Below are 13,078 nucleotides of genomic sequence, written 5' to 3'. Positions count from 1 at the left end.
AATGTGCTACACCTTGTAAAAATGGTGTCACGTTTTTTTTTTTTTTAACTCTATTATTTTTAAGCATATTTATATTGATATTTATCTTTTGTGAATACTATTATTTTCATTGTGTTGTTTGATCACTTGTTTGAATTTTAGTAAAATTTTTTTTATAGTTAAGCATACTCATATTGATAAATATCTGCTATGAATACTGTAATTAGATCACTTGTGGAAATCACTTTAAAAATTGATAAGACTTTGCATAAATTTTTAAATACCCAATTCACCCCCTCTTGGGATCACACCTTAACTAAAAATTGCTATTAGAGCACGATTGCAATAAGCCTAACAAGTAGTTGCATAAAGATCTTATGGCAAACCTAGGTGTATCTCTGTTTGGTGAGGGTCAATCCTCCACAAGGCTTTTAATTTTTTGCGATGTTAATTAAACTTTTTGGAAACAAAATGAGGATTTTTATTCAAACTAAGGATTGGAGGGCTTGGAGAGTGATTGTCCAAGGCAACTACATGCCTACAAAAATCATTGATAATAAGGAAGTGCCTAAAGCTGAGAATGAGATGAATGAAACCGATATGAAGTTAATGCAGATTAACTCTAGAGCTATAAATGCCCTATACTGTGCATTAGATGCTAATGAATTTAATAGCATAATGGCATGTAAAAGTGCTAAGGAGATTTGGGAAAAATTAGAAATCATATATGAAGGAACCATAGACGTTAATGATAGACATATAGACATGCACACTAGTGAGTATAAAGCATTTAAAATGACTCCTGATGAATCTATTTCTAGCATGTATACTAGATTCACACACATTATAAATTCCCTTAATGCTCTTGGAAAGAATTACCCCACTTACGAGATGATTAGGAAAATACCTAGATGCATTAATGAACAAGCAAATGAACACCATAAACCCAAGAAATCCATCGCCCTCAAAGCTTCCAAGGAAAACTCTAGTGATGAGGATGACGAAGAGATGGATATAGATGAAATGGCCCTTATTACCAAAAGACTCGGAAGGTTCTTCAAGAAGAACAAGAAATTCATAATAAAATTCCGGGGCTCCAAGATGGGAAGAGGAGATTCGAGAAGAACCACCTACTTGCTACAACTGCAAGGAGGTTGTACATATCAAACCAAAGTGTCCACTACTCAAAAAGGACTCCAAGAAGAAGAATGTTGACTTTGGTGTATTTGCAAAAGGGGGGTGAATTAGGTATTTTAAAAATCTTCCTAAGTTAAACCAGATTCCACAACCAGTAATTCCCAACCTAGGGTTTGTTTAAGCACATACTAATACCCCAACAAAATAATATTGAGCAGATATATACAACAGATGCAGCAGAATCAGTATTTCCCAATCATTCATAATATTTAAAACATGCACATCATTCATATAACAATTCAAATATAAACATACATGTGCATAAATTAAATTGTAGAAATATAAAGAGTATAGGGAAAGAAAGAGCCAACATAGGATATATTATCGGGGTTCGGCTAATACTGCCTACGTCCTCTCCTCAAGCTAACAAGCAAGAGGATTCCACTAAGGTTGCTCACTTACGGGTGGAGTGGCACCTAATACAACACCCTTCAGGATGGTGCACCTAGTTCTCTTAATTGGGTTTGAACCAGTCCGGTGCTCTCCTAATCGGATCTGAGCAAGTCTGCGACTATTCACAGGGCTAGTCTCCCTCTTCTGATCATATGTCGGGAATACAACAGATATTCAAATCTGTGTACAAAACAAATGCTTCTAAACAAGCAGATTATGTACCAATATGTTCAACCAAATAATGCACTCACATATGATATGAATTAAAGCTCAATGTGAGAATGTTTATTTTTCACTAAAAAATTATTTCTCAATAAAGACCGAGTGTGAAAAATGATTTTCTTACTAACAAGAGTAAGGGACCTTCTAAGTAGAGATATTAAAATAAGAATATGCTCATGGTACTCTTTTCAATATGTTAGGAGTTTTCGCAAAAACTAGTTTTTCAAATAAAGTTTAGGGAATTAGGATTCTTGCTCAAAAATAATTTTGCAATGAAGAATATATGAGCCTTTGAAGTCTTGCAATATGTGTGCAAGATTCACAAGCAATAAACAAGTTTTTCTCCAAAGATATTTATCAATGAAAATATATTGAGAAAACTTAAATATATGGAGAAAACTTAGGATTTACTCTCCAGATAATGATTTTGAAAATAATGGGATATGAGAGTATAAGTAATATGCTCTGTAAAAATAAAATGCCCAAGATAAAGAATACTCTCTTGAAAATGATTTTTCGAATATATAACAAAGAGAGGATGAAAAACAAGCTTAGGAAGATGAAAATATGATATAAAAATTTGAGAAGATTTTCTAACTAATCATCTTGCTAATTTTGAGTTATGAGGGGGTATATATAGACTCCTTAGAAAATCTGACCATTAAGGACATATTAGGGATTTTAGAAAATGTTTAATGAAAGATACATCCTAATTACCGCAGTAAAATTATAGCAACCAGAGAGGGTTGGTCGACCATTTTTATGGTTTGGTCGACTAGGGTGCTCAGTTCGGTCGACCAGGGAAAATTTGAACTATGTGTTCGGTCGGCCATTCAAAAGGCGATTCTTGAACCTCCGAGGTTCGGTCGACCGTATTGGGTTCGGTTGACCGAACTGTACGAACTTTGGTTGACCGAGTCATTTTGAACATGGTGGTTCGGTCAACTAGGACGTTGGGACATCCCCCGAGGTGGTTTGGTCGACCAGCGCGTTGTAGCTCATTTTTGGTTGGTCGACCGAAGAGTCAACTTGTTGACCCCAAGGAGGTTCGGTCGACTGAAGGTCCCAATGCATAAATGTTCAGTCGACCGAACATGCCATTCAGGGGAAAATTTGAACAGTGTATTCGGTTGGCTATTCAAAAGGTGATTCTTGAACCTCCGAGGTTCAGTCGACCGTATTAGGTTCGATTGATCAAATTGTATGAACTTTGGTTGAAGAAGTCATTTTGAACATGTGGTTCGGTCAACCAGGACGTTGGGACTTCCCCCAAGGTGGTTCGGTCGACCAGGGCGTTGTAACTCATTTCTGGTCGGTCGACTAAAGAGTCAACTTGCTGACCCCAGGGAGGTTCGGTCGATCAGGAATTTGGAGTACATTTCTGGTTGGTCGATCGAAGGGTCAAAATGTTCACCCAGTGGAGGTTCGGTTGACCGAAGGTCCCTATGCATAAATGTTCGATCAACCGAAAACATGCCCTTCAAGGGTATTTCGGTCCAATTCTCTTTATAATGTTGTCCATATACTTATGATGATTAATATAAAAATGATAGGGCACATTTTTATGCAAATATGAGGGTCCTAAGGTTATTTTAAGTCCTTTGAGGTCTACCGAAAAAATCTGGCATCGGTTGACCGAAGGATGCCCTAAGGTTATTCGGTTCCCTATGGTCAATCTACGGTCTTGCTGAACTTTATTCATATCATGCATGCAAATGCAAATATTACAGACCAAATAGAAAAACTAAATGACATACAAATGAAATTTAAATGTCTTCAATCTTCTTTGCTCTTGTGACTTCCTTGGAATACGCCAGCTGATGTACATGTTCTTCGAGTTTCTTCTGACTTCCATTTTTAGTGTCCTTATGTGTGTGTTCTGAAATGTTACTTGTTCAAACACTGGATACACACATTAGAAACTTGTGGGTTGTTATTATCAAAATTAGGGATTAGACTCAAAAAGTCAACAAAGAAGAAGAAGGCTACTACTTGGGACAATTCAAGCTCAAGTAGTTCAAAAGGCGAATCATGCGATCAGGAGGTTGTGAACTTCTACCTTATGGAATTAAATGTCTATAAGATACGAATTTATTCTTCAACCTCATTTAATGATTCTTGTAGTGAATCTTGTGATGAATCATATGATGAATCTAATGATGACAACATGCCATCTTATAAGGAACTAAAAAAATAATTATTTAAGGTTCATAAGATTCTAGTTAAGATGTCTAATCGAAACACTTCATTGAAAAATGAAAAAGAAGCTTTAGTAAAACAATTAGAATGTCATAATATTGTTGAAAGGGAAAATAACTTGACTATTACAAGATTAGAAAATAAGATTGAAAAATTGACAAAAGAATCAGAAGACTTAAAATCTCATGCTACCCTTGAAAACGAAAAAGATTTGAAGATCACTAGCTTAGAAAGTAATGTTGAGGACTAAAAAATAATTTATAAATTTACGAGTGGAAAAGATAATTTTGATAAGCTAGTGGCTTCTCAAAAGATGACCTTGGATAAAGAAGGCATCAGTTTTAATGGTAAAGAATATAGGAAAAAGAAAAACCTTTACATAGGATATTTTGTAAAAGAGTCTAAATTTTATGCTAGTACTTCTTTCAATAATATTTATACTCACACTACCTATTTCTTGCGCAAAAAGAAGGGTCATATCAAATTTGATTGCCCATTTAAAAGGAAGGGTACGAAAACTAAAAGAGTTTGGAGAATTACAAAAACATCTAGTGTTAACCCCTTGAGACCCAAGGAAGAATGGGTACCAAAACGAATTACATAATCTTTAAAATAGTTCTTCCTTAGATTTCAGGATTAGTTATCTATTAAGGATTAATTGGATTCAACCATACCTAAATGAAAAGGGATAGTGATGACTAAATAGTGCTTTGATAGTGAATAGCGTTTAAGATGTCAAATCCTAGTATATGCATCTATTATACTAAGGGCTTTAGAGAATTAAGTCCATATGGGAAATTCAAAGGCATCCAAAAGTAAAAAATATGTCATCATTTATAATTAAGCATGTCAAACTTTGCTAGTAAAACCTTCTTAAAGCCAGTCATAAACACTGATTATCATGATCAATTCTTAATATGCTAGTGCTTATTAAAAGGCATCCTACCATGATCAAATTAGAGGCACCCACTAAGGAATTCAAATTTCATTAACTCAAAATAGAATATTCCTCTATACTCAATCTACGAAAAATTCCTTAGTCACTGTTAATACAAGAGCATTGATCAAGAAAAATTGATATACTCCTAAATGCTTATTGCCTAAATGGTTAGAACATGTTTATCATGCTAAATCCACAAGCATGAAAATATTATGCTTATTTTTGAAAAAGTTCATACTCCCAAATCAGCTTTCAATCTTTTATCAAACACTTGGTAAATCTTTACATAGGGTAACTCTTCGCTCTTCACTTTAAAACATTAGTAATTATTCTGCACCCTTAGAACCCAGCAAATTTTTAAGATGAAATGGGTTAAGACAATTTTGGATGTTAGTTCCTAGGACTATTGATCACATGATCATAGGAACTATATGGAAACAAGAAAATAATAAAAATTTCATTGTTGGCCGCAACTAAGCTAGGCTAGTTGCACAAGGTTTCAATTAAGATGAAGCATTGATTTTGAAGAAACTTATGCACTGATAGAAAAATTGGAAAGCCATTCGAACTTTAGCTGTTCACATATTGCTCTTTATAAGTACATGGAGTTCTGAAAAATGAATGATCTTATATCAAAAAGGAGAGAACTTGAAGTAAATTAGGCCATCAAAATTAGCATACAAAGCTAAATTTAAGAGATTGGAAACATCAGAACATTTGGGTGACTAAGTGATCTTACCTAGTTGACCGAATACACATTGCCTTAGATGCCTTTGATTTCCAAGCAACTCGAGCAACCGAAGGATCAAGGTTGGTCAACCAAATCCATATTGACTTGCTTGCTGGAGAGTGTTAAGTGATTCAGGCGACTGGTAGTCAAAAGACAGTCAACCAAATGACTTGGGCGACCGACTGAATAAGCCCGATCGATCGAACCCATTCTAAATTCATTAATTGGGAGCTTCAAGTGACTCGGGCGACCGAACCCTACACTCGGTTGACTGAGCCGAAGGGATTTAAAAACTTAACCCTCACGTAAAACCCTAAAATCTTGTCTTTTCACTCACCCGAACACTTTCTTTCTCTCACCTGAATGTGCGGAACTCTCTGTTCGACCTCTCTAAGTTTAGATCCTCTATCTAGATCACTCCATGAGGTAAATTAGGTTATGAATAACTAATTATCCAAACTAAGTTTTCTTTAGGGCCTCTTAGTTGCAAATCACGAGGGTTGTCTTAAGCTTCCTTTTTATTTTTTTATTTTTTGCTTTTTTACTTTTTATTGTGATCCACATAACATACTTAAAGCACCTCAATAAATTTAACAAGGAAACACAAACTATTGTCCCACAATAGACATGGAATAGAACATGTAGTGGTATATAAGAGAACCTATTCAATAAGTAGAGTAATGCTTGAGCATTGGCTTTTGGCCTTTTCATGATTATTGGATCCTTATACTTAGATGGTTATAAGATGGGGGTGTAGGAAACTTGAATGTCATGGAATTTGTTAGAGCATTTTTTTTACCCATTTGTTGGAGCTCATGTTCTTTCAATGCAACCTCCATGAAAGATGTATGTATTAAGCATCACTAGAAAGACAATACAATAGAAACTTTGATTAAAAGATTTCATTAGTAGCTTGAAATCTCCCAAGGCAAGAACTCAAGAAGGAAATATTTATCACAAAAAATCTTCATACTCTAGAGACAAGATTAGAATAATATTGAGGGGGCTCAGGCCCACAACCTAGAAATTAGAATTCACCCCCAAAAATTGGGCTTGCACACCTAAGATAGAAAACGTTTTCCCTCCTATATATCTCATCATGAAACCTTGCATGGAAGTACCAAGAACTTGCTCCATTTAGATGCCTCCTAGGGTGAACATGGATTGAAAGATATTAATAGTTGGTATAACTTTCTGTTTTTGTTTTTGTTTTTTAGTAAAGGTGCATTTGACATTTTCAAGAAGCAGACCAATTAAGGGGAATCCCTTTTCAAGTAACATGTATTTGGTTCATAAATTATTTTGTGACATTGTAAGCATCATTGTATTTGGATTTACAATTTGGTAACTATTACATTCATATCCATTAATTCCAAAAGTGAAATCCTTTATAATAATTTAATGATTTCATAATTAGTATATTTGTCAATGCGTGCATTTTAGCTAAGAGAGGAGGATTGCTAGTAGCGGTAATGTTTAAGCCTTTTGAAGCAGTGATGCCTATATAGATCAGGAGAGAGAATACTAATCAATGATCATAATTTTAAGGGATCTTTTGGAACCACTAATCAAAAATACTTTTATGAAAACAATAATAACAAAAGCCTAGGCCTGACTAGGTGGGGTCGGCTATATGAATCATTTTTCTACCAATTTATTATACGATAATGGACCATTTCTTTTGACAAATTCAAGGCTATTAAATCCTTACTCACTAACTTACTTTAAGTTGTTTTAGGTTTACCCCTACCCCTTCTACTGCCACCCCCCACAATAATTAACTCACTTTTCCTCACTGACGCACTCTGTGGCCTAGGTTGCAAGATGAATCATCTTAGTCATCCCTCCCTTATCATATCTTCTTTAGGAGCTACACCTAACTTATCGTGAATATGCTTATTTCTTAATTTATATTTTAGTGTTATACCACTCATCCATTTAAGCATTCTCATCTCGACAACTTTTACTTTTTGGATATTTTGTTTTTTCGTCGCCCAACATTCTGATCCATATAGCATAGCTAGTCTTATAGTTGTTCTATAAATTAAAACTTCCTTTTTAATTTTAAAGGCATTTATGGTCACAAAGCACACTTGAAGCACTTATCCATTTTATTCAACCTGCTTTAACTCTATACATTACATTATCTTCAATTTCTCCTTCAGCTTATATAATAGATCCAAGGTACCCAATTCTATTAGTTCTATTTATTTCTTCATCATCAAGTTTAACTATATCCAATATTCCTCCTACCATTATTGAAATTACATTTCATATATTTTGTCTTATTTGTACTTATCCTAAAGCCTTTAGATTTGAAAGCTTCTCTATATAATTCTAACTTAGCCTTTACTTAACCCCTAGTTTTATCAATCAATACAATATCATTTGCAAACAACATAAACCATGAGAACCTTATTTTGAATGCTCTTAGTCAGTTGGTCTATCACTAAAACAAAATGATATGGGCTTAAAGTATATCTTTGATGTACACTATGATGATTGGAAATTCTCTATCTATAATCCTTACACTAGTCATTTCTGCATCGTACATATCCTTAATGACATCAGTATACCTACTCTATACATTTTTTTTTTTTTTCTAAAACCCACCATAGAACTTCCCTAGGTCCCTTTTCAAATGTTTTCTCTAGGTCAATAAATACTATATGCAAGTCCCTCTTCTTCTCCTTAAACTTTTCCATTAATCTTCTTAAAAGATATATAGTTTCTGTGGTAGATCTCCCAGGTATAAAACCAAATTAATTTTTTGATACCTTCGATTTTAGCATTAATCTTTGTTCAACTATCATTTTCCATAGTTTCATTGTATGACTCATAAGTTTAATTCCACGATATTAAAATTTTGTATATCTCCTTTATTTTTGTATATTGGTATTAAAATGTTTTTCCTCCATTCATTTGATATTTTCTTAGTTTTTATAATTGTGTTAAATAAATTAGTTCACCATATAATTCCGTGATCACCTAAGCATTTTCAAAATTTAATTGGGATGTTATCCAGTCCTATAGTTTTTCCATTTTTAATCCTTTTTAGTGCATACTTAACTTCATTAACTCTAATTTTGTGATTAAATCTCATATTTTTTTTAGTCTTTTCCTCATTTTTCAATTCTAAGTTTAAGCCTTCTATTTGGTTTCGTTAAACAACTTACTAAAGTAGCTTCGCCTTCTTTCTTTTATGTCTTCATCCTTAACCAAGACAATATCATTCTCATTTTTTATACATTTGACATTTCCTAACTCCTTATTATTCCTTTCTCTAGTTTTAACAAGTTTAAATATATCTCTTTACCCTTATTTTATATCTAATCTATCATACAATCTATTAAATGACCTGTGTTTAGCTTCACTAATGGCCTTATTGCATCTTCTCTTGCCTCTTTGTACTTTTCAAAGTTATCCATGTTTTTGCATTTTTGCCATGTTTTATAAAAAGTTCTTTTTGTATTTACAAAATTTTGGACATCTTTATCCTACCACCAACTTTCCTTGTTATTCGAGAATCTTCCCATTGATTTTCCGAAAATCTCTTTTGCTATCTTTTTAATAAAGCTAGTTAATATACTCTAAAAGTATTTGTATCTATCACATCCTCTATAGTCCAATCCTCATCTTTGATAATTTTTTCTTTCAATTTTATAATATTTTCTTCGTTTAGGTTCCACCATCTAGTTCTCTTACACTCGTTTATTTTATCCTTATTCTTCCACTTTTTTAATACATATATCTAACACTAAGACTCAATGTTGTGTGGTTAGGCTTTCACTTGGAATAACTTTATAATCCTTGCATGATAAACAATCTACCCTCCTAGTTTTAAAAAAAAATCTATTTGACTTCTATTTTGTCCACTTTTAAAGGTTATTAAGTGTTCTTCTCTCTTCTTAAAGAAAATATTCATTTTAATATAATCATATGACATAGCGAAGTATAAGATCATCTCTCCAGACTCATTTTTATCTTCATAGCCATATCCTCTATGTATCCTCTCATAACCTTTCTTATTCCTTCCAACGTGTCCGTTCATATGTCCTCTTATGAATATTTTCTCACTCCTTTGTATGCCTTGTATAATACCATCCATATCTTTCCAAAATTATCTCTTAAAATTTTATGCTACCTAATATCATATTGGTTTTTATAATTCTATCCCCTAATCTGTTTATATCAACAACGCTATCTTTTAAGTTTTTGTCAATAATAATTCCTACTCCATTCTTATATTTTTCTTTTCCAGTTTACCAAAGTTTAAATCCCGATTTATTAATTTCTCTTACTTTTTCCCACCCACTTAGTTTCTTGAAGGAAAATTATATTAATTTTTCTTCTTATCATCGTGTTCACAATTTCCGTACTTTTACCTGTAAGTGTCCTTATATTCAAAGTTTCTAATCGAATCCTAGTTTCTTGAACTAGCTTTTTTACCTACTCACATCCAGAATGATGTACGAATCCTCGCATATTTGACATCGTACTCGGGCACCGACACGACGCTTTCGCTCGCTTTGGGGCAACGACCTAGCCCACCCTCGCCCAATTTTCGCTATACCTGGGTGGTACAAGTGTAACGTGTCACTTATAGGGAACACTCCAACAAATATTCGAACGCAACCTTCCTCCTTTACCTGGGCTTGGGACCGACTATGTGTGAAAAAATTAAGGCATTAAGTGTATCAGAGGCGGTGTTTAGAATTATTTATTATAAATATATTTTCAAATGAGTTTTTTTTTAGAGAAGTACTTGTCAAAAAAAGGCTTATTTTTTTAAAATTATTTAAAAAAGTATTTTTTTTTTTGAAATAAGTACCTATTAAGTATAAGTCAAATACTACTTATTGATACAAGTATTTATAAAAAAATAATTTTATAAAAAATAATTATTTTTAAGACGTTCAAACGGAGCCTTAATCCTAAAAGAAAATATTAGGAAATGGCAGTTCCATATATATGAAAGGAGCCATTCTTGACAAGTTTCTTTTTTTGATGTATGATATATGGAGAAAATAATCCGGTTTGCTTACAAAGCGGATATAAGTTTATATTTCATACCTAAATCAATAGTTTATTTTGCAGATGTCAGATTGGGTCTACACATCTCCCTCTCTCTCTCTCTCTCTCTCTCTCTCTCTCTCTCACGCCCACACTCACACAGAGACGCACTACAAAATTAGAACAGTGATTGCAGCAGCAACAGTGTCAATATTTAAGGTTGTTGAGCACTGTGGGACTGATGAGGTGCAGTTGGAGCCTTGGTGGTATAGGAACTGTTATTTATTAATTTGGAGACACAGAGACAGTGCAATTATAACAAACTGATGAATATATATATATATATATATATATATAGAGAGAGAGAGAGAGAGAGAGAGCTGGCTTGTTTTTGTCATCCAAAGCATAGAAACGTTGGTTGGTTGGGCTGTAATTAGTAGCTAAACCCTAAAACGACCTTGCACCCACCCACTGCTCGTACCCATTCATTTCTCATCTCGTCTCATACCATCCCATCCCATCCAATTCATAGTCTGTAGCTTGAATCCATCCTTGTACATATACACCCCTCCACCCCCCTATCAATATTCTCCACCCCCCTCCCCCGTAACCTCTCTTTCTCTCTCTCTCTCTCTCTCTCTCTCTCTCTCTCTCTCTCTCTCTCTCTCTCTCTCTCTCTCTCTCTCTCTCTGAGATGATCATGAAAAAGAAGATGAATTTGATACTAAGGAAGTGCAGGAGCTTGTCATTGAGGCAGCTGGGGAGATCTTCATCCTACAGCAGTCTACGGTCCAGATCTACCAAAGGAGAAATATGGGACGACCACGACGACAATGATGATCAAAATGAGCATAACAACAACAGCAATAACAATAATAACAACTGGGAATCATCATCAAATAACACCATATATGTGGGAAGATCAAGGAAGCGATACGTGATAAGTTCCAAGTTGTTGAATCACCCATTGCTCAACGCTCTCATGGACAGGTCAGGCGATGACATCTCCATAAGGTGTGAGGTGGTTCTCTTTGACCACCTCTTGTGGATGCTCCAACACTCTGATCCTAATCTTGCTGCTTCTGAATCCTTGGAGGAACTCGCCCAGCTCTACGCCTTGTAATTAAATTAGTTAATTACAGCTAGCTCCCAGTATGGATTCATTAAACTTATGAGCATATATGCAAGCATGCATACTTATAGAACATACCAAAACTAATTAATCATGGGCTGGATCGTGATAATTTGATCGATCTAGATGTTCTTTTATAATTGTTTGATTAGATGTAAATTAGGGCATTTAAATTTGGATGTTGCGATTATACTCTTGTTATTCATTTGTAATTGTTTTACTTTCTAACTCTTGATTAATTTGGGTAAATGATGGATCAGCCACCTAGTGATTAAATTCGTGTAAATGTGGGCAGATCACCATATATGTTAATTGTTTTTCTTGATCATATATGTAGCTTTAAATCCTTACATAATTGAATAAAGTTTCAAGGGTTTGTTTTTTCTGTTTATTTTTATTAAAATTGATGGGAGAATGATGGACCAAATATGATCTAGGTAAAAGAACCACAAAACAATATCTCAACATTGAGTTATTGGGGTCTAAGGTACAAGAGTGCTCGAACTATAATTTGGCGCTAGTTAGGCCTGATGGGTGGAGGGGACTCACTCAATCATTGGTTGTGATTGAAACTCAATGAGAATTGCATACAAATACAAAACAATTAATTTCAATCTGAAAAAAAAAATAAATACAGAGGAATTCAAAACAAAATCTCTCAGTGGTTATTCATCCTCACTTCACCATACTACATTACACACACACATCTATTTATAGCAAATTCTAAATCAAAATAATCAACGATGGTGGGCTGGTTGGTGAGGTTGGTGGCCGACTCCTGCCCAAATTCAACAGAGGTGGGCTGCCGGTCATGTTTTGTTGCCACCGTCCTATCGCCAAGTTTACTCTTCAACATCCCCCCTTAAACTTGACTCTCCTAACTTTGTCATTCCGAGCATTGTCTCCAGTCTTGCAAAAATTTCATGCCTAAGTGGCTTTGTGAAAATGTTAGCAATCTGATCATACATTCTGCAAGATATCAACTCTACTTCTTTATTCTTGACATGCTCTTTGATAAAATGATATTGAGTATCAATATGTTTGCTTCTTTCATGGTAAACTGGATTTTTTCGCAAGTGTAATCGCTGATCGGTTGTCGATGTAGACTTTTGTGGGGTTATCTTGAAGAAATCCCGAATACTTCAGTACATTCTTGATCCATATACCATAATAAAAAGTTGAGTTGGCAGCAACATACTCAACTTCACATGATGACAACGTTACAATAGGTTGCTTTTTTGATGACCATGTAAATGCTGTATCTCCCATGAAG

At 34.3% G+C, this 13,078-nt stretch overlaps 1 protein-coding gene across 1 annotated transcript; it reads left to right on the top strand.

Annotated features, from left to right (window-relative positions):
- Window positions 1-11,265: 11,265 nt before the first annotated feature.
- Window positions 11,266-12,188, top strand: LOC131145149 (auxin-responsive protein SAUR76). The gene has a single exon (XM_058094253.1). The coding sequence runs from the start codon at window positions 11,368-11,370 to the stop codon at window positions 11,794-11,796; it is 429 nt and encodes a 142-aa protein (XP_057950236.1). The 5' UTR covers window positions 11,266-11,367; the 3' UTR covers window positions 11,797-12,188.
- The last annotated feature ends 890 nt before the right edge of the window (window positions 12,189-13,078 follow it).

Source organism: Malania oleifera, chromosome 12 (genome assembly GCF_029873635.1).
Source record: "Malania oleifera isolate guangnan ecotype guangnan chromosome 12, ASM2987363v1, whole genome shotgun sequence".
NCBI classification, from domain to species: Eukaryota; Viridiplantae; Streptophyta; class Magnoliopsida; order Santalales; family Ximeniaceae; genus Malania; species Malania oleifera.
This window is presented reverse-complemented; position numbering and strand designations above follow the sequence as displayed.